This window comes from Magnusiomyces paraingens (genome assembly GCF_902498895.1).
Source record: "Magnusiomyces paraingens strain CBS 517.90 genome assembly, contig: contig1, whole genome shotgun sequence".
NCBI classification, from domain to species: Eukaryota; Fungi; Ascomycota; class Dipodascomycetes; order Dipodascales; family Dipodascaceae; genus Magnusiomyces; species Magnusiomyces paraingens.
Window position 1 is genome coordinate 1,880,001 of NW_022474067.1, and position 24,619 is coordinate 1,904,619.

The window sequence follows — 24,619 nt, forward strand, 5'->3', positions numbered from 1 at the left end:
TGGTGATGATTTAGAAAGAGAAGGTTTTAATAGGGTTAGGGTAATTATTAATTAAGAAAAGTTATTTTAAATTAGGTGTGTAGTTACATTGAGTTAGTTTAACTGTTTCTAATATAGAATAATAAAGTTTTCATTTTTCTTTTTCTTTTTCTTTTTCTTTTTCTTTTTCTTTTTCTTTTTCTAAGATTGCTGTAAGTGTTTAGTGGATTATGATATTGCTCTGAAGAAACTTTAAAAGTTAAAAAAGAATAAAAACAAGAACAAGAAGAATAAAAAGAAGATGATGAAGAAAAAAAAAAAAAAAAAAGCTTTTTAAAGTTTTTCTTTTTTTTCTTTTCTTTCTTTTTTTATATATATTTAAAAAAAAAAAAAAAAAAAAAAAAAAAAGCGGCTTGCTGGTTGTGCTGGTGGTGCTGATGCTACTATATACTTTTGGATTTTAAAGCCATGTTGCTGTTAAAAGACTTGTGATGATGATGAAGATGATTATGATTATGATGGTAAAGCAATGTGATCATCATAATGATAATTTGGAGATAACCTAAAGAGTATTAGAAGTGGGGATTTTTTTTTTTTCATTAAAATTTATTTTATTTTATTTTATTTATTTTATTTTAAAAAAATGATAAATAATTATTTTTTTTTTTAAAAGTCATTTAAGAATTATTTCAAAAAAAACTATTTAAAAGTTATTTGAAAAAAAAAAAAAAAAAATTATTTCAGAGTCATTATGAAGTTCTTTTCAAGAGTCTTTTACAAGCGTTTTTTTTTTTTTCATTTCATTTCATTTTATTTTATTTTATTTTAGTTATTATAATAATTATAAAATAAAAATTAGTTGATAGCGTTGATAATTTGGTAAGGTAGTATTTTTTTTTTTTTCATTATCCTTTGTAAATATATTAACTACAAAGGGTAGTGTATATATTTAAAAAAAAAAAAAATTAACGTAATTAGCTATCATTTGAACAACATCAATCAATATTAAGCAGTTTAAAATAAAAAAAAATTTATGATTCAACAACAATTTAATCGTAATAGCAATTTGATTTTATTTTATTTTATTTTAAACTACTTAATACTGAATTTTTTTTTATTTTTTTTTTAAACTTTTAAATTTCTTTTTAACTTTTAAAATTCATTAATTTTTTTTTTTTTTTTTTAAATCCAAAAGTCCTTTCTTTCTTTCTTTATCTTTTGTGATTACCTAAACATTGAAGGGGTGGGGCCTGTTCTACATTTGTTACATTACATAAATGTGTTACATGCATATATATATATATATATATTTTTTTTTTTTTTGATTTTTAACGCCACAGTATGCCATAATAACAATATACAAGTAATATAGTAATTAAATACCCTTGTTAGCCACACATACATATATACGCACAAACAAACAAACAAACAAAATCTTAAAAAAAATTACAAATTAATCCGCGGGTAATTCCAACGTTTGCGATAAATGTTAAAAATCTAATAGTACAGAATTATTAGATATTTGACATTTTTTTTTTTTTACTCAAATATCAAAATAAAATAAAATAAAATAAAATAAAATAAAATAAAACCCTGGGCTCTCTCACTCTCTGTCATGCGTTTCAATTCATTAATATATATATGTAGATTTGAATAATAATAATAATAATAATAATAATAACTCACTATAATATATACTTTTAAGTTTTTTTTTTTTTTTTTTTTTTTTTTTTTTATAAAAGCACTAAAAAATCCTCCTACCTCTTATTTTCTCGTTTTTTTTTATTGTATTTTATCATCAATTGTTATATATTCTCTAAGTTTTTTTTCTTTTTTTCCCTTATATATATATCTTCAAATTCCTCTTGTATATTAAACATCTTTCCATCCATCGATCTATAGATATAGACCCACATATATATATATATATATATATATATAGATAGATATATATATATATCCCAGCATCACCCAATGTCTAAAAACTCTTCAACATCTTGCTCTTGTGATATCTCTCCATCATTATTAAATACAAGAAGACCCACTACTACTACTACTACTACTGCAACACTTATTCCCATAAATCCAACAGCAATCGCCACTAAACCCATTACATCCACAGTTGCATCTTCTTCTTTTTCTTCTTCCACACAATCAACTTCTACTTCTTCTCCTCCAGTCAGCACAACTCCAGCATCGTCACCTTGTTCTCCAACATCGACTGCACATCTAGCCACACCAGAATGGGCTTCTCCAGATACTTCATGTCGATTTTATCTTTCACAGATTGCAGCAGGACAAGGCTGTTATTCTTCTAATTCTGAAAAATCATTATTACCATTCAAGTCATCTTATTATTCATCTTCTTTATCAAAAAGTTCTTCATCTAATAGTAATACATGTTCATTAGCAATGACATCATCATCTTCATTATCATCATCATTATCATCATCATCATCATCATCTTTGACTTTAACAAAAAGCCTACGGGAAGATGCTTCATATTTTTTACCACAAAAACGATCATTATGGTCTAAACGGTCATTATCAATGTCTGCAGCAGCTTCATTTTCTTCTACATTTGGGTCTATTACTACTACAGTAAAAAGGGAAGAAGGAGAAGGAGAAGAAGAAGAAGAAGAAAGGAGGAAATTTCATAGGCCTTTGGTAGTTTCTCTTGGTAGATTTTCTGGATCATTTGGAGTTAAAAAGCAACGAAAACAAGAAGAATCTGGTAATTTAGGTGAGGAGGAGAATGAAGAAGAAGAAGAAGAAGAAGAAGAAGAAGAAGAAGAAGATTCAAATAAAAATACATTTTGTTCTGAGTGTAATGCATACCAAACGTTTGTATTTAGAAGTGGGGATCCAGAATACCAAGAATGTGAAGAATGTCATTCAGTATCTAGGCGAAGGTCCTCCTCACAAGGCTTAGTTGAGACGTTTTATATATCATTTCCATCACTGGATGGTAACCATGACGAAAATAGTGAAGGAGTCCCCCGAGGTTCTTTTGATTCAAAATCTTTAGTGTCATCGTCGTCGTCGTCGTCGTCATCATTATCATCATCATCTTTAAAATCTTCTTTAACAACAACAAAATCTTCGGCAAAAGGTAGTTTGTGTGGGGTTCCATTTAATAATATAGTAGCTCGGATTCCAGCATGATGAAGAATACAAAATGTTTTTTTTTTTTTTTTTCCTTTTTCCTTTTTTTTTTTCTTGCTTACTTGCTATTCTTTTATAATTATTACTATTATTATTATTATTATTATTATTATTATTATTATTATTATTATTATTATTATTATTATTATTATTATTATTATTATTATTATTATTATTATTATTATTATTATTATTATTATTATTAAATATATATATATAATGACCCTGTCTTATTTTTTTTTTATTTTATTTTATGAAGTTATGAAAAATATAATGATGTTTTTGCTTTTTTTTTTTATTTTAATAACAATATATAAAAGGAATTCTAAATTTTAACTTTGAAAAAAAAAAAAAATTAAAAATTAAAGTCTCTTTTTAAAGTATATTTGTTTAATATGCTTATATTTTTATATTTTTATATTTATTTTATATTTATATTTAATGATTCTTTATTTAGTTGTTCGGGTTTTAATTGTCCGGATGTTTTTGTGTTTTTTTTTTCTTCCTACCCGCCGGGACTTTAAATTTTTATTTTTTTTATTTTTTTTATTTTTTTTATTTTATTTCCCCCCTTATACAAATAAAAAGAATGTCACGTGTATTTTTAAAAAAAAAATAAATAAATAAAAAACGGCTACCGTCCATTAAAAAAAAAAAAAAAAAAAAAAAAAAAAAAAAAAAAGCATTTCAGAAATTTTTTTTTTTTTTTTTAAGAAGACAACGCAGCCAGCATTTTCATATAAAAAAAAAATAAAATAAAATAAAATAAAATACAGCCAAAAAAGAAAAAGACATTTAAAGAAGAAGACAAAAAAAAAATTATTATTATTATTAAGAAGAAGAATAAGAATAAGAAGAAGAAGAAGAAGAAGAAAATATTAATTATTATTATTAATAATAATTAAATATATATGTTAATATATATATAAAATAAATATTGTTGTTATTATATATATAAAATATAAATACCTTCAAGTCTGCCACAATTTCTTCCTTTTCTAAATCAATCAGTCTTAAACATCTTTTTTTTTTTTTTTACTTTAAAAAAGAAGATCTTTTTATTTATTTTAAATATTTTATTTATTCTTGATTTTTTATAAATATATATAAAAGATCTTCTTTTTTTTTTTCATATTCACATCCTCCTCTTTTTATAAAAAAAAAAAAAAAAAAAAAAAAAAACAAAAATGACCCCTCCATCATCATCATCATCCATCAATAACGACTCTGAAGATGTCATTGATTTCCCTCAAATCCAACATCATAATCAACAACCATCTTCGTCTTCGTCTTCTTCTTCTTCTCCTTCTTCTCCTTCTAGACGGAAATCATCTGTAGGAAATATTAACTTAGGAGATACTGCAGTTCCAGCTCTTTCAACAATGCCCCTGGACCCACGCCTAGAACGTGAAAGTAGACACCGTCTACGTGTACTTTCAGCTTCAAGTGCAAATATGCCTGTTGTTGTAGAAGCTTCTTCTTCTTCAGAACCTCAATCTGATAATGATAATGATGATGATTATGATGAAATTAACAACTCAGGAACTGCAGATACTGAAGTTTCTAAATCTTCAGCAATCTCATCTAATGGATCTGGTAGTGTTGTTGTTCCAAGGAAAAAAAATCAAACTGTTTCTACTACTACTACCACCAACACTAATAAGAAATCTCACAACCATCCAAGACTTACAACCATTGCTCCAGCTTCTCCAGCAATCCAGATTTGGTACCAAATTCAAGAACTGGCCTACCACAACACATGGCTTACCCCACTAGTCATTTTAATTATCATGTATGCTGCATTTCTTATAAACCCAACCCAATCCAATCCTCTTCACATGTTTTTGCGTCTTTCCTACCAACGTGTTGATGAAAATGGAACTTTGATTGATCTTTATGGTAAAGGTTATAGAGATTTTGCCTTTGTTTCAACAGGAATTGTGTTTTTCATGTTTTTTAGAGAATTTTGTATGCAAATCATTCTAAAACCTCTTGCAACTAAAGTCTGTGGTCTTCAAAGAAGATCTAAAATCTCTCGCTTTTTGGAACAAACTTATGCAATTGTATACTTTTCAATCTCTGCTTCCTTTGGCTTCTACATCATGTACCATAATAAAGATGGTCTCTGGTATTATAATACAAAAGCATTTTACGAACATTACCCTCATAAGGCTCATGATGGATTATTCAAAGCCTTTTATTTGCTTCAAGCTGCCTTTTGGGCCCAACAAAGTATCATTCTAATGCTTCAAGTTGAAAAACCTCGCAAGGATTTCCGTGAACTTGTTTTCCATCATATCGTTACTATTGCTCTCATTTTTTGCTCTTACCGTTTCCACTTCGCCATGATGGGTATTGCTGTCTTTATCACCATGGACACTTCTGACATTTTCCTTTCTCTTTCTAAAACTCTCAACTATCTTGATTCAAAATATACTCCTGCAATGTTTGTTTTCTTCATTGCTGTCTGGGTTTATCTTCGTCATTATCTTAACATTGTCATTCTTTGGTCTGTTCTTACAGAGTTTAGAACTGTAGGTCCTTACCAACTCTCATTTGCAGATCAACAATACAAATGTTGGATCTCTCAAATTATTACCTTCTTTTTAATCTTTGCCCTTCAACTCGTCAATATCTATTGGTTATTTTTGATCTTTAGAATCTTGTATCGCTATGTTGTTGGTGGTGTTCAAAAGGATGAACGTTCTGATGATGAGGAAGAAGATGATGAAGATGAACAAGATGAACAAGATGAGATAGAAGAAGCCGAGGCTCAAGAAAAACGTCAGAAAATCATTGAAGCTGCCGCCATTTCTAAGCAACTCAAGTCGGAATAAAAAAAAATAATAATAATAGTAATAACCACAGAAAAAAAAAAAAAAAAAAAAAACCATGTAGATTTATTTTTTTTTTATTATTATTTTAATAATTATTTTAATTTTTTTAATTTTTTTAATTTTTTAATTTTATATATTTTGTATTTTATTTTATTTCTTTCCATTAAAAGCATTTTTTTTTTAATAATATATATATATTTTTTTATGTACAAAAGAGTAAAATATTATATATATATATATATTTTATATATACATATAATTAATCAATTAATTAATTCCTTTCTCACGCTTGAGCTTGAGCTTGAGCCTGATTCTGTTTCTGAGCTTGGGCCCGGTAAGAAGAAAAACTAGCCAACCGTTTGGCCCGTCCCTTTTGAGCAGCCTTAGATAAAACTCCCACAAACAAGTCTGTTGCACGCGTCGAATCATCATTACCAGGAATAGGGTATGTCAACAATGATGGCTCACAATTAGTATCCACCACACCAATGGTAGGTACATTAACCTGAATACATTCTAGTATTGCGTTGCGATTCTCAACAGGATTCAAAAAAACAACCAAATCAGGCTTAACCAGTGACCGCTTCACTCTTGGAGAAAGTAACCGCCCAGTAGGCACATCACCCATGTCAACCTCTACCCGATCCCAGTGCTGCGATACTTCTCGGCAGTTGGTCAATGTTCCAGGAACCCATCGGCGTTGCACGTAAAACCCACCAGACCGCGCGGCAGCCTCCTCCAGCGAACGCTGGTGACCAGGTCGAGTCCCCACATATAAAATAACACCACCAGCAGCAGCAACCTCCTGGGCCACCCGTGCAGCTCGGCGAAGGTGAACAAGTGTGGTTTCAAGATTGATAATGTGGATCCCGTCCCGAACACCGTAAATGTAGGGCTGTGTAGAAGCACGCATCATAGCAACTGAATGGCCCAGATGAGCACCAGCTGCCAATAGAGTTTCAATCGAAGTTTGTGCAGAGCTTGGTGGAGTAAGAACGTCCTCATGTGGGCGGTAAACGTTGCTGATACGTGAACCAAGGCCGCCGAGCACACGGGCCTGGTGTTGTCTACGCAGGTAGGTTTCCTGAGATGAATAAGGAGCCTCAGGGTGCGAAGTTTTAAGATTTGGGTGACGCACACGATCTGCAGTTGCCGACGATTGAGTTGCCGATGTTGTGATGGCGTCAGAGCCTGACTTTTTGGCCGAGGGGGGTTTAGGTGGGTTCAACTCAGGGAATGCAGGTGCAAGGTTCGCATTGCGCACAAAGTCTCCAAGCAGTGAATCAAACTCGCTAGCAAGTTGAGCCTGAAGATCCGCAGCAACAGGCTCCGAGGCCGCCAGATCGCTGGCAGGAGTATCACACACCACTTTTTGAACAAGCTCCTCAGGAGTCTCAGAGTACTGCCGGGTAGTATTTTGCTGGGTTGGAGCTGAGGTTTCGTTGAGAGCCACGGACGATGTCACAAAAGTGCGGACGTTCCGAGCAGCCGGCCGAAGCACCGGTCTGATGATGGATCGGAGCATTGTTGTTGTTATTTAAAAGTGATTTTTAAAATAGTCAAATAGTGTGACTAGTGGTGGTGGTGATTGAAAATTTAACAGGGAAGAATAAAAAAAAAATTTTTTGAAAATCTCTTTGGCTGAAAAAAATTGTTACACCTACAAACAAACAAACAACACACTGATTGGGCATATAGACACACACACATACACACACATACACACAGCCAACCCTAACCCTCATACTCAGGATAGTCGGTCAGCCCATGAGCCCCGCCAGTGTAATACGTCGACTCATCCAACTCGTTCCATGGCAGGTTCCGTCGCAGTCGTTTCACCAGGTCCGGGTTAGCTATGAACCCTCGGCCAAACCCTACCAGTACTCGTGGATCTGTATCGGCTATCTCTAACGCTGATTCCCGGTCAAACCCTTGAGTCCGGATCCATGCCCCGCGCCAAATTGTGCCCACAAAATCTGTTGCCCTTCTAATAATAATATGCGCACCAGTCGCAGCTGACCGTCCATGCTCACAGTGCTCAATTGTGTGCACATATGCTAATGGGTCTCCGTCTCGTGCCCGCCGCTCGAGAATCGCAAGAATATGAGCATGTTGCTCCACGGCCCCTGGATCGTCCCGAGAAAGAACTCCAAACGGACTAATCCGCAGCCCAGTCCGGTCTGCACCAATGGCTGCTGACACTGCATCAATCACTTCTAGCGTGAGCCGTGCCCGGTTTGCAACGCTACCACCGTACTCGTCTGTCCTCTTGTTTGTTTCCTCACTCAGAAACTGGTCTAAAAGGTACCCGTTGGCTGCGTGAATTTCTACTCCATCAAACCCGGCCTCTCGAGCATTGATAGCAGCTTGTGCGAAATCCCGTACATACTGACGCACCTCCTCAGTTGACAGTTCTCTAGGAACTACCCCAATCTCGTCCGGATCCACAGTCAACCCAGAGTACTCTAATGCCTCACCCGTCAACTCAGGTACACTGGACGCACCTACCAAATCAAACCCCCGCTCAGCCAACCATTTGCGGCTCCCACACCGACCCAACGCCCACAATTGTACTACTATCGCTGACCCCCGTGCATGCACAGCCTTCGTCACCAGGCGCCATGCCTCAATTTGAACTTGTGACCAGATCCCCGGCAGATTGGCCACACCGGCCCCGCGCTCGGATACATAGGTGGCTTCTGCAATTAATAATGTGCCTGGAGTGGCTGCGCGTTGTGCGTAAAATTCCACGATATCTGGGGTCGGCGCGAGTTCCGGGTTAGTTGCTCGGCCACGTGTGAGTGGAGCCATGACAACACGGTGTTTAAGGGCCATGGCGCCGACCTTGATGGGAGAAAAAAGAGCAGGTTTGTGAGTCATTTTGGAAGGAATTCTTGAAGCAAAATGAGCAATTGAAATTACAAGGAAAAGATGGGCAGACCAGAATAATCGAAACCAATCCATTTAAACCATTTGGGGATGGTCTCAAAGTGATGGGTGGACCGGTTATCGGAATATGCTTATCAGCGTGTAAAGGTTACCCTGTCTAGCTATGCTGGCTGGGGAAAATTTGCCTGACTGGGTGGAATCAAGGGATTTGCTTTTTCACTATTCATCATCATCATCATCATCATCATCATCCGTAATTATGGATTGAATATCATATATATAATATTGTTGATTCTATAAAAGATGTTTTTTTTTTTTTTTTGGTTTAAAAGAAGCCTTGAAGAAATTTTCTAGTGGCTTAAAATATGCTTAAAAGGTTGTTTTTTTTTTTTTTGATACAGCATGAATGGCTAAACCTTGATACCGCTAAGGGTTTATTTAACAATATTATTACTTATAGAATCGTATAACAATATTCATTATATATTTGCCTTATTATCGAAATGTGTAAATTATAAAAAAAAATCCTTCTGTTTTTACCAGTAAATACTTATATAAAAAAAAGTTAAAAATATGAATTTAAACTATTTAAATGGTTTCTTGGACTTGACTCCAGAGCTCATAGACATTGTGTTCCAGTAACTGAAACCAAACCATATACAGAGTCTTACACAAAACTTCACTAAAGTACTATATATAATAATCTGTAGTGCGCATCAGTAGATCAGAACCTGCTTGAATATCATGAACATGTCCAATAACTACAAGCTATTTCTAAGATATCATCAGACTATTCCCAAACTCTGAATACAACAATTCTTCTGACCTTTCTTCATTCATTCTTAAAAATATACCATTTCTATTTTTTTTTCTGGTTTTCTATTCATTTAATGTAATTTGTTTATGAATGAATCAAACTGACTATCCATTTCAATTTCAAAAAAAAATTATTATAATTTCCTAATACTCAAAACCATTCTAAGTTTTGGAATATAAATAGGTTGTGGTCTCCGACACGGGGAATCGAACCCCGATTTCCACGGTGAGAGCGTGAGGTGATAACCATTACACTATATCGGACCTTAAATCAATTCTTAAAACTTTGATCTTTTGAACTTATATATACTGCTCAGATTTTTTTCAGTTGTTTAAAAATATTTTTCGTGGGAAAGGAATGGGAAGGTTTGGTTATTTTTAACCCCCTGTTCCTCGTAAGCTGGCATCAGGACTTATTTTCGGGCTGTTGGAGATGCAATGTTGAAGCCAAAATTAAAAGTTTATTATCAAAATGAAAAAATATATAGTATGGACAAGAAGGATAGCGCAGATGCTGATGTTATATAATTCTATAACCCTTGAATAAAAACAAACAAACAAACAAACGTGGGAAAGGGAATATGGCTTAGAAATTTGGCATCATAAAATCTTGAAAGAAGAAATCCACAAGTTGGAAGTAATGCAGAACATGGCTTTAAGAAGAATTGTTGGTGCTTATCGCACAACTCCTATTGCGGTATTACAAAAGGAAGCTGGTATAATGCCATATAGTATTAGGCTAAAATTTATGGTGGCACGAAAAGCTATTCGTTTACACCTAAATATTAGCAAAACTAATCCTATTAATGGTCATTTGTTAACATTGATTGAGAAATCTCCAATTGCAAAGCTAACCACGCTTTACATATTGGCGAAAGATGATAGAGACTACATGATTAAAAAGGATGAAAAACGAAAATGCAAGAGGGTTGAACCTCTTACACTGAAACAACAACAGAATCAGACGATTGGAATTTTGAAGAAACAAGCAATGGAAGAATGGCAAGAAATGTATTGGAACAGCAGTAAGGATCTGTGGTATCATAATATCACAGTGGAGTCGAAATGTACTGATAATCTTTCTAAAATGGTTACGGGAGTGATCATGAAGAAAGATAGTCGAAGGATCTTGAGTAATATTACTCAGTTTCGCACAGGCCATGGCAACTTTGGCGCATGGTTTAAAAAGTTTGGAATTGAAAAGGATAGTTACAACTGTAAATGTGGAGAGCTGGAAACAGTTCATCACATTTTAGTTGAGTGTCCTTTGCTTGAAGAGGAAAGAAAAGGACTGAAACGGATATCTCCAGAGATGGGCATGTCGACTCTCTTAAACAGTTTAACTGGCTTACAAAAGATTGTAAGCTTTATCTCTGCTTGGAGGGATTAAGAAATACAATTACAGCGTTGATGAAGACAAGTGGAGATAGGTTGGGAAGGTTTGGTTATTTTTAACCCCCTGTTCCTCGTAAGCTGGCATCAGGACTTATTTTCGGGCTGTTGGAGATGCAATGTTGAAGCCAAAATTAAAAGTTTATTATTAAAATGAAAAAATATATAGTATGGACAAGAAGGATAGCGCAGATGCTGATGTTATATAATTCTATAACCCTTGAATAAAAACAAACAAACAAACAAAAAATTTGTTATTTATATTATAACTTCTTATAGAAATGGTAATATATATGATATCAATAAAAATATTCCTTTAAAATATCAAATTTGATCTTTTTTTCAAAAGGATAGACCTTAATAATTATGTTAAACTGTTAAATACTTATCCTGTATATTAAATTCCATTATTTTTAAAAAAAAAAACACTTTACAAATTAAATTTAAATAAAAAAAACAAAAAAAAAAAGTTTTTATAAAACCTCTCTATTAAACATTAAAATTAATTAACATGTCCATTTTATACTGCCCAAATCTCTTCAACTCCTTGGGCCCCTCCAAGCTTCTCCTGAAGTGTTGCCCGGCGAGCCCACTCCAACGCAAGAAATTGCTGTACAATCGTCGCATACTTTCCGCCCATAGTCCCACGATTACTCGCAATACCCTGGGATTCCTCTGCATCTTTGTACGCTTCCATAATACCCACTAGCGTCCATGCACACTCCATTAAAACCCCACGGTTCGCCTGCTCAACTGCAGCAACCCGCTTCAGGTCCGTGGATGTCAATGAGCCTTGAAGCGGCGGTAACATCCGTGTACGCTCATATAGCTTAAATACTGTATCATTGATCCGCTCTAATTGGCTCAAAACCTTCTTCCGTCCGCCCTCTCCAAACTTAGAAGAAGAAACCAGAGACATGCGGGAAACCGAAGAATGCACCATAGACCCGTTGCTAGTATCTGGGGAAGCCATCAATGACGCAAACTCTTCGTTAATAATACTCTCAATTGACAGCAACAATGCACGCAGCTCCAGTTCATTGTTGGTCATGTCGCTCAACGACCCAAACGTGCTCATCATGTACGTCTGTGATTGTTTCCGTGACACTGTAGTCTTGTGCTGCTCTACAGGAGAAGCCTTGGATGTGCTTCCTGAAGACTCAGAAGACGGCGATGGCATTTCAGTGTCGGCAATTGGCTGCAGTACCAAATCAGCAGGAGGCGTTCTAGCAGAGGAAATCCGACGGGCCCCAAATGACGTAAACACCGGGGTAGTCGAATAATCATCCTCCTGGCTGTTTTTCTCTGTAGAGTAACTCTCGCTGCGGCTAAAATCAGAGTACCGTACCCCTGGTGATTCCTCCATATCACTCTCCGCAGCCATGCTACTGCTTGGCGTGACCAAAATGTTACCAGATAAAATAGGGCTGGATGCATTATTATACGAAGCCGAATAATGCAATGAAGCTTCATGGCTCGGGCTCTCGTACTCAGTACTGCAGTGACTAGTATTGAAAACTGTAAAATTCTCATACGTTCCGTAATTAGGAGTCGACACGGATGATGCAGTAGAATACAAAAGTGGAGTTTGACCTGGAGTTACAGTTACTGGGGTTGTGAAAAGTGCTGCATGCTCAGTTTTAGGTGTATTAGTCACTGAGGACTCTTCATCATAGTCAGGCACCTGGATAATGGTTGGAGTTGTTCCATCCACAGTATCATTGCTTGTATCAGCATGAGCCGCTACCATATCCGAGGTCTCCTCCATGGTTGTTGCCAAGCCAGAGGAAATTGACGAGTCTCGTTTGAGCATTGCCAAGTTCGCGCTATTGCTAGCACTCAAGGTGGTATTAAAGTTGGCATTCATATTCATGCTTCCAACGCTCATATTGGTAGACATTCTTCTCAAAGAGTTTTGTCGGCTAATCACAGATAGTCTGCTCTGTTGCATCAATGACGCACGCAGATTGCGCAAACTACTAGATGTCGCCAAGCTGCTCATACTAAGAACACTCTGCCGACTACTATTAGTTGCGCTCTTGGAGCTATTAGCAAGCTCCGCAAGCCAGCCGTATCCATTAGACTCGTCAGCATCAATAAACTTGCCCAAAAAGATGAGTGAGGAGTCTCTCAAATCTGGATAAAGACTTGTCACTGAATTCATGTTTCGTCTTGTGGCTGCAGTCAAACCAATGCCACCGCCAGCCTCAAGGAACCCTGAAGTATCGCTTTCGTTAACAGATACCAAATTGCCCAGGTACGAAAAGTCATCAGAGAGGATCATAGAGTACCCAGACTCTGAACGTGAAAGAGGCTGTGACTTGGATAGGGGGAGCTCTTCTTGTAGTTGGCTGGACACTGCTCCAATAGAAGACACCTTTTGTAAAGACGCACCTCCAAACTCCGACAAAGGTCTTAGTTCAACAGTTTGTTGAAACTGTCCATGAGGCACTGCAGATTCATTTGAAGTACTTCGCGATACTGAAAACTCGGAAGATCCAATTGATCCAATAGATGAACTAGGATACTGTCTCAACCGGGAGCCAGCACGTTCATCAATAAATCGCGTTATGTTTTCAACAGGGTCCTCGGTATCCTCTTCTTCCTCGTCAAAGGTCATTTCGTTGGAATCAATTCCAGGAACAAAGTTCATATCGAGTGAATCCAATGAAGCATTCTCAAGAGATTGGCGGTGCAAATCATTGTACCAGTTTTGAACAGATGAATTGTCAAACGTGGAATCAGTAGACACTGACACAGAATATGAATGGCTTGCAAAGCTAGACGATCCATTTGAAGACGATGAATAAGACTGAGTAGTGCCTGGTGCATGGTGTCGCTGGTACTTTCGCTTAGGCTTTAAAAGAGCAGCAGCAGCAGCGGCAGCGGCGGCGGCAGTGGTAGCAGCAGAAGTATCAGGTAATTCACCTACTTGGTCATCAGTTACATGATCTTCTTCTTCTTCTTCCTTTTGCTTTTCATTGTGCTTTTCCTCTTCCTTCTCTTGGGGACGCGTCAAAACGGGGAGCCCAGCACGGATTGGGCCAGCTGCTGAATTCTCCTTGTCATCGTCATCCGAGTCGTACTCCATAGACTCGTCACCAATAATCTTTATACCCGCAGCGCCAGGAGAAAATGGGCTTTCTCGAAGCGAGTCCAGTCGCTTATGTTTGGCAGCTGCAGGAGTGGTTGGAGTTGTTTCATTTTCCTTGGCCGTTTCCGTCGAAGTATTGGGAGTCTCTGTCGATGTGTCGGAAGAGTCTGCTGGCTCAGTGTGTCGAAGAAGAGAAGAAGGTCGTCGAGAAACAATAGCTGCAACGTGTTGTGCAGTATTGGGAGTGCTGTTGCGGTATGGCTTGGGCAACTGGATAGTAGTAGTATTACCCACACCACCAGCATCCTCACTAAAGTCAAAAGGTTCTTCAGGAATTGCAGGCGAAAATGGGACCATAAAGGATTTTTTGCGGCGCACAATTTGGTTTGCAGGGTTTTGCACAGGCGCTGAAAAAATTGGTTGCTGGTTGCCACCCGTGGGATAGCTATGTCTGGTGCTAGAATCTGGCTGTTCCGGAGTAGCTGTTTGAATGGATGTCACTGATGTGACAGTAGCAACGGATTGAGCACTTGAATTTGCATCAGGGATAGAGTAAACGTCTGAGGATCTGGGGGAAGGTGCTTTGGATGATGATGATGAGCCGCGGCGTAAAAAGCTAAATGAAGACTTGCGACGAGCTGACTGAGTACTTGGAGTACTTGAAGAAGCATTAGAGAAAACGGGTGTTGTTGCCAACGATGTAGACTTGAGAGTCGCAGGACTTGTCAATGTGGATGTTGAGGGGAACGTAGACTGTTGAGGGGTTGAAGGGTCAACCGTTGAGCTTGGTCGTGAAGATTCTCGTAAAGAATCTCTCGATTTGTGAGAGAATCTTGAAAGAAGTGAGGACGCAGAAACACGCTTTTTAAGAGACCATCGCTTGGAAGAAGGTGCAGTAGTATTTACGTTAGAAGTGGAAGTATTAGCAGAAGTAACAGCAATAGAAGCCGGTCTGGCTTTTGAAGTTGCTTCTGGTTGAGATACTGCACGTACAGGTGTAGGTGCCGGCTTTGGAGTTGCGTTTCTCATTGGTTGCGAAACAGTTCGTGAAGGAGGTTCAATCAGGGACTGAACTTTAGGTAAAGGCTGGGACTGGGGTCGCTGAGTGACAACAACAGGGGTAGGTTGTTTTTGATGAGCTTTTTGTTCCTGCTCGGGCATTTCTGCAATTGTAAACCGATTGACGCGCCCGCGCGACACATGCCGCCTAGGTGCAGCAACATGCTTTACCTCGGAGGTTGCAAACCGTACAAGGTACTCTGCAATTTCGGCATTGTTTTGGGCAATCATGGAAGTGTTGAGTTCATTCCCTGAAGAAAAGTAGAGCGAGTAAATACGCGCAATGTGCGACGAAATGCTGGCTGCAAAGTTCTCTTTACTGACCACACTTTTTGCATCATACCCAAGCTTAGAAACAACACGAATGAGGACCAAGTTAGAGTTGTAAATTTGCACACCAATACAAGCAATGAGGTTATAATTGTCAAGGAGTGCTGGAGAGATTTTGAGATTGGCAAAAATGGCAATGGGGCACTTGCGCGATTCTAACCGGTACCCTTGGTACTCGTGAACGGTTGCATAAGTGGTAAGATTTGGCTGGCTGCTTTGGAAAAGATGGAATGGCTGAGTCTTGTTCATAATTTTTGCTTTGGAAATGTAATTGGCGACAGTGTCAGCATCTATGCCAGGTCGAATAAGTCGGAAAAGCTTTAGGTGAGTAAATGCTCTCGTTGTGCTTGTAGAAGAAGAAGTATTTGCTGAAGAGAGGGGTTGCGGTTTCTTCATGAACCTCTGGATTGGTGTATAAGTCGATGCTGTTGGGCTAGGTCCTGGAGAGTCTTCTTGTGTATTGAGCTTAAGACCATTACCAGTGATGTACATTGCAAGGTTCATTGGGCTACCATAGGTAGCAAAATGAACGTCTTCAATGGGAGCCCATCCAACAACGACCAAGTCCGGTACATTGACAAGAGGCATGGAGTTGATCATGGAATGCATGAGCATATCCGCAATAGATGGTTTGTGAATACCAGAATCGGAAGTCATGCTAATAGGCTGAGTGGGCTTTGTAATGACAACAGAGTCGGTAAAGATGAAGATAATGTTTATGATTGCGCGGTCGTCAGCAGTCAGATCCTGGACATCAAAGATTGAAACCACTCTACGATTAATCCAGCCGTATTCAAGCTCCTGGGGCCAGCCTTTGGAGATTTCCACAAGGAGCTTGCCTGTGGGTGTGAAAATACGGTTGTCGTATGGACTGACTTGACGCTCGCGGCCAAAGGAGTCAATGGTTCCGACTGCAGAAAGATAGAATTCTTCAACTTTAGGGGTTTCATCTGGCTGCCAATCCACAATTTTGATGAGTCGTTCTAAAACAAGTTTGATTTTAGTGAGATGGAGACTAAAGTGGATGATTGATTCCATCCGATGGATTGTGTACCGGCCCTAAAAAAAAAAAAAAAGTTAGAAGAGGTTTACAAGAAATGTTATATAAATAAAATAAAATCAACAACACATACCATCATGGGAGCATGAACTTTGAGAAGATCATAGTTTTCGTTAATTACTTGAGTAAAGTTTCTGGTAGCTGCTTCGTGACGCATGCAAGCCTTATAAAAGTAAGGGATAGAAACACCACATGCTTTCATGACCTCGTAAGATCCGTATCCAATGGACGCGTCGAGAGCCTCATAAAATATATTGTTAACGCGCACAACCTCGTCGATTGTTGGAGGAAAAATGGTGTTTAATCGTCGAATGGTCAAGTCTGGGATTTCACCTCCTAAGGCCTTGACACGAAGAGGAATGAGGTAATCTTGAAGGAAGCAAAGTAAATCTGTTGTAAAATGAGATTGAAGAGAGAAAAGTTCTTGACAAACAGACTGGACTATGCGATCATCGCCTGGACGCATAACTGAAGGATGTGGTGGCGGTGAGTATAAGAGTTCTGTTGGTTCCGGAGAGTATTCTGAAAGGGGGTCAAAGAGATGCTCAAGTTGATTACCAAAGAGGTAAACAAGCTCATTATTTGAATCATTTGTAGAATCGAGATCTTGGTAGACAATATCAATGACGATAGAACGAATGAATTTTGGTTGAAGAAGACCACAATCTATAACAGTGTTTCCGATTTCACCTGGGAAGCGTCCAGTGGCTGGGGTTAAGGAAGCAGCTAGATGGCCTGCAGTTGTTTCGTCCCAATCAAACTGTAGAGCTTCATCTGAAGCTTCTGTAAGGTATTTTTTAATGGTCATTTCCATATTTGCATAAGTTCGTAGACATGCGACAGCGAGGGCCTTACGGACCATTGAAGAGGCCATTTCTTGTGGAAGGTTTAGACATGCCGAGTAATAACGAGATTTGGGGTTGAGCGTCATATCTACAGATTCGTTAACACCGTTACGGCCAATTACAATGGCTGAAAGTAAGTCTGAGTTTGGTCGAGCCTTGTAAACAATTGCAAGAAACTTCCCAAAGATTGGGTCTTCTGATGTGAGGTAAACGGCATCTAAAGGAGGCTTGTTAAAAAAAAAAAAAAAAAAAAAAAAGGAGGTGTTGATTTGAGCGAGAATGACTTACCATTTCCAATTTTTTTAGAAAAGGATCCTTTATATTCTACAGAAGCATCAATCGTAATGATATGATCTGCCAGAGCTATTGGCGGATCTTCCGTGGTAGCTCCGGGCATTATGAAAAAAAAAATTAGTCTTTAGTTTGTTGGAAGGAGGTGGTTTATGGTGGTGGTGAATAAGAAAGCTTTTTGGTGATGATTTTTTTTATTTTTTTTATTTTTTTTTGGGAGGTTTTAAAAAATTTTGTTGTTGTTGTTGTTTATCAGCCAAAACGAAAATGCCACACGCAAACAACAAACGGCAGGAGACACTGAAACGTCTTTTTTTTATTTTATTTTATTTTATTAGGCTTTTATTAGGCTTTTAAGCGAGGGTTTAGAAAGACAGGAATGTAGGATTTTAAAGATTTACTACGAAATTTTATAGTAATACCATTAAATGTATTAATCAAAAGTTTACCTATTTTTTTTCAAAAAAAACTAGTTTGTTTTTTTTTGTTTTTTTTTTCATTTTTATAAGAATGAAGTTTGTTCCAAAACCATTCTTTTCTATTTTTTATATAAATGATCTTAAGGTATCATCACTTTGATTGATCATTTTTTACGCGTCGTAAACGCGTTTTTTTTTAATTTATTTTTTTACCTAATTTGGTCTACGTGATTTTACCAAAGGATGGTTTTAAAATAAATTGATAAAATGTAACTAAGAAAAAAAAAAAAAAAAAGATATTTATTTTAATGCAGGAGTTACTTAGTAATTTAAAGTACCTTTAGGACTTAAAAAAAAAAAAAAGCTTAGACTAAAATTAAAACTTAAACTACCAATAATTATGGATTTCATTCTAATTAACGGATTTGTTTAAAAGAAAAAGAAATAATTGAAGTTGATTATGATAATATGCCCTGAATCAATTTTTTTTTATTCTCCTTTTCTACCTCAACTTGAGGGCCTTTTATTATATATTTTTATATTAATATTTAAGACAAAAACCTTTTTTTTTTCATTATTCTATTATATCTTTTTATTTTTTTATATTTTTTTTTTTACTTACGCCGCAGTCTTCTTGGTTTTGCTACGTGTTTGACGAACAGATACTGGGCTCGCAGCAGCCTTTGTGACCTTGGCTTTAGTAGTCTTAGCCTTAGTGGCCACAGTCTTCTTAACAACAGCAACAGCCTCCTCCTTCTTTCCCAGAGATTCAGATGTTGGTGCACTAAACTTAATACCTAATGCCGCCAGTTTCAGCTCAGTCTTTTGAGCACGGTCAGCAGCACGAGCATCAAGCCCATTCCAGAATGCTTGAGAACGAGGAACATTGTGTGCAGCCTTAGCAGCACGGCCCACATCACTACTGTGCCAGTTGGCTTCCGATGATATGACTGGACGGAAAATCTTACCATTGGCTGTCCGCAGAGTCGACGGCTTACCATCTTTCCCTGCAACAACCGTCGCTCCACCCCAGAAAAGCTCAGGAGTCACCTTGTCAGCAGAAATAGGCTTAACTTGGAGAAGGTGACCAAACAGAAGATAATTGTCCATGGTATCAGCAACAATGGCAGCAACGTCAGCACGCTCAAACTCAACGTAGCCGTAGTGGCGCGAACGACCAGTCTTCTTAGAACGAGACACACGCACCCGGGTCAAGGTGCCAAATTGCTCAAAGTAGCCGCGCATTTCGTTTTCATAGAAACCGTGTGGAATACGGCCAATGTAAAGAACACCCCGGGGTTCCTTGGTCTTTTTATCACCAGTATCTTCCTTCTTCTCAGGAACAATAATCTCTGTATCCTTATCTTCTGCTTCTTCCTCCTCCTCATCACTGCTTTCGTAAGAAAAGTTCTTGCCAAAACTCTTAGATTCGTTTTGGGTCGCAGCTGCCGCAACTTCCTTAGCCTTGGCCTTACCAGCCTCGAACTTTTGTTTCTGTGCCTTCAGATCAACCTTCAGTTTCTTTGCAGCTGTTTCCTCATCATCCTCCTCATCACTGCTTTCATATTCAAAATTAGCAGCATTCTCTTCTTCTTCTTCTTCTTCTTCTTCTGAGCTGGATCCTACATTGATATTGTCTTCTTCTTCGGGTTTCTTCTTTTCAACCGTCTTGACAGCTTTTTCAACGGCTTTATTCTTGGAGGTAGCAGCAGCTTTAGATGCTGATTTCTTTGCTATGCTACCTGAACTCTTGACAGTCGATGTCTTTTTTTGTGTCGATGCTTTCTTAGCCATTTTTTTTGTTAAATGTGTGATGTGAATATTTTGGACTTGAAAAGAAAAAAAAAATCCTTTTTTTTTTTTTTTTCACTGGAAATTTTTTTACTAAAAAAAAAAAAATTTTTAAAAATCACAGCCGTTTGTAGTGATTATGTAATAAATCATTTATCACATGACTTTTGATTTTTTCAAAAAGTTTCTTTTTTTTTTTTTTTCAACAAACCTGACTTTGACATTTGTACAAATGGATTTCAACTCGAATTTTAATAAATAAATAAACAAACAAACAAAAAAAGTGTTTAAAAAACTCAATCTAGAATCAAACTAAAAATTTTTGATAAAATGAACTCATGATTAGATATATATATATATATATTTTTAAAAAAGAATATATTTTATTGGCATAAAAAATTATGTGAAGAATGAAAAAAAAAACTCAAAATAAACCACCAACACTTCCTGCTTCACTTTTGAAACTTTTAAAACTTTTCTCATCTCATTATAATCAGAATCATGATTGAACTAAAAAAAAATCAAAAAAAATTATGATTTATATTTCATAAAAAACAGTAAGTATATCAAAAAAGTAAGCCCTACGGGGGGCTCGAACCCCCAACCTTGAGATAAACTCTTGTTAAGAGTCTCACGCTCTACCGATTGAGCTAGCAAGGCATCAAACTTAAAAAGATATTAATTTAAGTGTATATTTTGGTTCACTACACTTTTTAAAAAAATGTTGAATTTTTGTGAACATTATAATTACTGATTTTTAATAAATTTTTATAATAATTTAATTAAAAAAATAATTTTTGAAGTTAATTTAATCACATTAAACTGTTAATTTGATTATTCACTACTGGCACTATACAATAAAAGGAACCAATTTAGTTTGGTTTAACATCTTAAAATACTTTATGAATCAGACACTTTTTTAAAAGATAAAAAAAACAAATTTAAAAATACTATTAACTTTTTATTAATATATTTTAAATTTATTTTTGTTCGAAAAAATTTTTCTTCATTTTGGTTTTGACCTTTATTGTTTCAAGTTGAGGTGGCTATTTACACTTCCTACATCTTAACAGTTTATCCAACCTTCTATTTCAATTTTGGTATATCCAAAAAGAAAAATCCCCCCAAACTATTTCGGCATTTACGGCTATTTTTCTTTTCTTTTTTTTTTTCTTTATGACACCCAAAACAAAATCTCTAAAACTTTCCTCTTTCATAAAAACAATCTCAAGATACTAATAGTAACCTTCAAACTTACAAAGATATCCACGTGACAAGTTACTGTACTAGTCGCACGTCTTCTGCCAACCTTTAAGGCCAAAGTCGCCACTTATCTAATCTTTTAATCTCTTTTATAACAACAGCAACAACAACTACTACACTGGCAATGGCATTTGGCGACAATTTACTCCAGCTTGTGAGTTTTATATATTGAATATAGTCATTCTATTTTTTTTTTTTTTTTCTAACAGATCCTTAGGAAGAGCCTCTTTTAAGAGTGCCATGTGAATCCATGCGCAAGACGTTCAAAACAGCGCAGCGGGTTCTCGAAAAGAACATTGAACTAACATCAGCAACATGCAAATCACTCAACAAGTCAAAAAAATCAGAGGACATTGACATGACAAGAGAAGCAGTTAAAGAGAATGCGCAGCAGGCTGTTGCACAAGTTGATGGTATGATTTTACGGATGCAAGGACTCAAGCGTAAGATGGAACAGATTCAAGAGGAGCAGCAAACCCACTTGGCCACTACAAAAGCCCGCATAGATTTCCTAGATAAACTTTCAGACCCACAAATGACCGACATGGATAGCGATGCATACAAGCAGTGGTCACGAACACGCGTAGAAATGCTGGTAGCAGACTACTGCTTACGGGATGGATGCCTCAAGACCGGACTGGCACATTGCAAGAACTTGGATATTGAGAAGCTGGTGGACATTGACGAGCTGACTGAGTGCCATCGTATTGAAGAGAGTTTGCGTAAAGACCATCAAATAACAGCGTGCCAGGCATGGTGTCAGGAAAACAAGCAGTTTTTGAAAAAGGTCCGCTCTGGGCTCGAATTTGAAATCAAGCTACAACAGTTTATCGAGCTGGCACGCGCCAACCGCAAGACTGAGGCCATCCAGTATTACCGCCAACAACTGGTCAAAAATTACTCCGAAACACACCTGGCTGTTCTCCAGCAAGTATCTGCTCTACTAGCCTTCCCGCCAGACCAGGATGTGGAACACTATGCACACTTTTATGCAGACGAGCGCTGGGACTCCCTCGCACGTATGTTTGTTGAAACATTCCAAGATCTGCATGGACTGCCCACACGATCAGCTCTTGTACGGTATGTGGCAACAGGTATATCTGCTCTCAAGACTCACTCTTGCAGGGTCTATGTGGAAGGAGAAGAGGAAGCTCCTCCAAAAAAGACTGCCAAAATCCCAAGAGACTTGTCGCGGGCCCATATGTGTCCAGTATGTTCTGTGGAACTGAGACGGCTAGCTGCATCATTGCCTTATGCGATGCATGTCACTTCACGGCTGGAACCGGACCCCGTTGTACTGCCCAACAATCGCATCTATGGGTTGGCCAAGTTGTTAGAGTACTCGAAGCGGGTGACTGGAGACACCGACAAGATTGTAGATCCGGTGACAGAAGAGACATTTGGTGCGCACGTGTACTCAATGGTTTATCCTACATGATGGTCTGATTTGGATGTTTTGGATGTTTTGAAGTGAAAAAGTCTGTGATGGTCTGATTTTGAAAACCCGCATCTTTGGTTGGCTGACGAGAGATGCTTGTGGGTATTTGAAATTCCAGGAATTTTTTTTTCTGTCGTATAAAAAAATTTGAAATTCTTTCTTTTTTATTTTTTTTTATTTAAAAAAAAAATAATTCCCCTTTTTCTTTCTCCTAAATCTACATCTATCCATCTTTAAATACCTCTTTTATATACTCATCCATACCAAATAAAAAATGACTAGCATACGCGACCAAATGGAGCAACTGATCTACCGCAAGCAGCAGGAGATTGTGGACGCTCTCGAGGCTATTGAAGTCACCGAGTCATCCACAAAGTTCCTCATGGACAAGTGGCAGCGCGATGAGGCCTCTGAGGGTGGAGGCTTGAGTGCCGTCATTCAAGGCGGTTCTGTAATTGAAAAGGGTGGTGCTCTTGTGTCTGTGGTGAGTTCAAAGCTTCCACCTGCTGCTGTTCAGCGAATGCGCGCTGACCACAAAGCTTTGGACATTTTGGCCGAACAGACTGGTGGCGAAATGGTTCCTCTCCCCTTTAACGTCTGCGGTCTCTCTCTTATCATGCACCCAAAGAATCCCTTTGCACCTACTGTCCACCTTAATTATAGATACTTTGAGATCCGAGACCCTGAAACTAACGCTGTCAAGACCTGGTGGTTTGGTGGTGGTGCTGATATGACCCCACACTACCTGTACCCAGAGGATGCAGAACTTTTCCACTCGGAGCTCAAGAAGGCCTGTGATGGCATTGATCCAGAGTTTTATCCACGGTTCAAGAAGTGGTGCGATGAGTATTTCTTCATCAAGCACCGCAAGGAAGGTCGTGGTATTGGCGGTATCTTCTTTGACGATATTGGCGAGGAATCTGGCAAGACCCCTGAACAACTGCTCAAGTTTGTCGAGGCCTGTTTCAACGCGTTTTTGAATGCCTACCCAGTAATTCTTAAGCGCAGATACCAAACCGAATTTAACGATAACCAGAAGCGATGGCAACTGCTGCGCCGTGGCCGCTACGTCGAGTTCAATCTCATTTATGACCGTGGCACCCACTTTGGTCTGCTAACCCCTAACGCCCGCATCGAGTCTATTCTTGTATCTCTGCCTTTGCACGTTTCCTGGGAATACATGCACGAGCCCGAGAAAGGATCTCATGAAGCAGAGACTCTAGCAGTCTTAAAGACTCCTCGTGCTTGGGTTTAAATGGATTGTGTTAACTTTTTCTTTTTCTTTTTCTTTTTCTTTTTTTGTGTTTGTGTTTGTGTATATATGTAATTTTTTTTATTTTTTTTATTTATTTAGGTCCTTAATGTTTTAATTTTTTTTTTTTTTCACCACCACCAATAATCACAACCATGTCTAAAGAGTCCGACTTGGATAATTCGCTTAACGAGCTGTTAAAGGAGCTCAACGCTGAGATTGACGGAACTCCGACTTCTTCATCGACGTCATCGACGTCTTCTTCTGGATCTTCATCTTCTTCTGAAGATTCCAAGGCTCACTACACACTCTCGTCGTTCCCTACAGAAATGTCATGTTCTGAAGCCTTTGATCAGCTTGTGGCTTGCTACTCGATCGGCGGCCAGATGCGTCATATCTACCGCTACGGCAACATCTCTTACTGCGACGGCCGCTGGGCCAAACTGCGGTTTTGCTTGCGTCTCAAGGGTATATGGGATGATGAGGAGCGTGCTAAACGGGTATCCAAATACTACATGGAAAAACTGGCCGAGAAGAAGAAACAAACAGGTTCTTCCGAGGACGTGTGGTCCGTCCGTACTGTGCCTGTGCTTAACCCCTTCCGTGATGATCTATATGCGCTTCGCGATCAAGAAAGCAATAGCGTAGACGAGTCTTCTGTCATTAACTAAATATCATTTCTCCCTTTCTGTACATAAT

General features: G+C 37.6%; 9 protein-coding genes across 9 annotated transcripts; 5 read left to right on the plus strand and 4 right to left on the minus strand.

Moving 5' to 3' along the window:
- Positions 1-4,331: 4,331 nt before the first annotated feature.
- On the plus strand, positions 4,332-5,981 carry SAPINGB_P000559 (uncharacterized protein; the record flags this gene model as incomplete). Its single annotated transcript, XM_031995282.1, has 1 exon — positions 4,332-5,981. The coding sequence occupies one exon, from the start codon at positions 4,332-4,334 to the stop codon at positions 5,979-5,981; it is 1,650 nt and encodes a 549-aa protein (XP_031851173.1).
- Positions 5,982-6,264: 283 nt separating this feature from the next.
- SAPINGB_P000560 (mitochondrial 37S ribosomal protein uS2m) lies at positions 6,265-7,506 on the minus strand (the record flags this gene model as incomplete). Its single annotated transcript, XM_031995283.1, has 1 exon — positions 6,265-7,506. One exon carries the CDS (start codon positions 7,504-7,506, stop codon positions 6,265-6,267), a length of 1,242 nt encoding a protein of 413 aa, XP_031851174.1.
- Positions 7,507-7,715: 209 nt separating this feature from the next.
- On the minus strand, positions 7,716-8,945 carry SAPINGB_P000561 (uncharacterized protein; the record flags this gene model as incomplete). Its single annotated transcript, XM_031995284.1, has 1 exon — positions 7,716-8,945. One exon carries the CDS (start codon positions 8,943-8,945, stop codon positions 7,716-7,718), a length of 1,230 nt encoding a protein of 409 aa, XP_031851175.1.
- Positions 8,946-10,326: 1,381 nt separating this feature from the next.
- On the plus strand, positions 10,327-11,076 carry SAPINGB_P000562 (uncharacterized protein; the record flags this gene model as incomplete). The annotated part of the gene is made up of 1 exon (XM_031995285.1): positions 10,327-11,076. One exon carries the CDS (start codon positions 10,327-10,329, stop codon positions 11,074-11,076), a length of 750 nt encoding a protein of 249 aa, XP_031851176.1.
- Positions 11,077-11,598: 522 nt separating this feature from the next.
- SAPINGB_P000563 (uncharacterized protein) lies at positions 11,599-17,863 on the minus strand (the record flags this gene model as incomplete). Its single annotated transcript, XM_031995286.1, has 3 exons — positions 11,599-16,620; positions 16,695-17,683; positions 17,755-17,863. The coding sequence occupies 3 exons, from the start codon at positions 17,861-17,863 to the stop codon at positions 11,599-11,601; spliced, it is 6,120 nt and encodes a 2,039-aa protein (XP_031851177.1).
- A 931-nt stretch (positions 17,864-18,794) lies between these two features.
- SAPINGB_P000564 (uncharacterized protein) lies at positions 18,795-19,970 on the minus strand (the record flags this gene model as incomplete). The annotated part of the gene is made up of 1 exon (XM_031995287.1): positions 18,795-19,970. One exon carries the CDS (start codon positions 19,968-19,970, stop codon positions 18,795-18,797), a length of 1,176 nt encoding a protein of 391 aa, XP_031851178.1.
- Positions 19,971-21,354: 1,384 nt separating this feature from the next.
- SAPINGB_P000565 (uncharacterized protein) lies at positions 21,355-22,668 on the plus strand (the record flags this gene model as incomplete). Its single annotated transcript, XM_031995288.1, has 2 exons — positions 21,355-21,384; positions 21,448-22,668. 2 exons carry the CDS (start codon positions 21,355-21,357, stop codon positions 22,666-22,668), a joined length of 1,251 nt encoding a protein of 416 aa, XP_031851179.1.
- A 274-nt stretch (positions 22,669-22,942) lies between these two features.
- SAPINGB_P000566 (uncharacterized protein) lies at positions 22,943-23,923 on the plus strand (the record flags this gene model as incomplete). The annotated part of the gene is made up of 1 exon (XM_031995289.1): positions 22,943-23,923. The coding sequence occupies one exon, from the start codon at positions 22,943-22,945 to the stop codon at positions 23,921-23,923; it is 981 nt and encodes a 326-aa protein (XP_031851180.1).
- Positions 23,924-24,075: 152 nt separating this feature from the next.
- On the plus strand, positions 24,076-24,591 carry SAPINGB_P000567 (uncharacterized protein; the record flags this gene model as incomplete). Its single annotated transcript, XM_031995290.1, has 1 exon — positions 24,076-24,591. One exon carries the CDS (start codon positions 24,076-24,078, stop codon positions 24,589-24,591), a length of 516 nt encoding a protein of 171 aa, XP_031851181.1.
- Between the last annotated feature and the right edge of the window lie 28 nt (positions 24,592-24,619).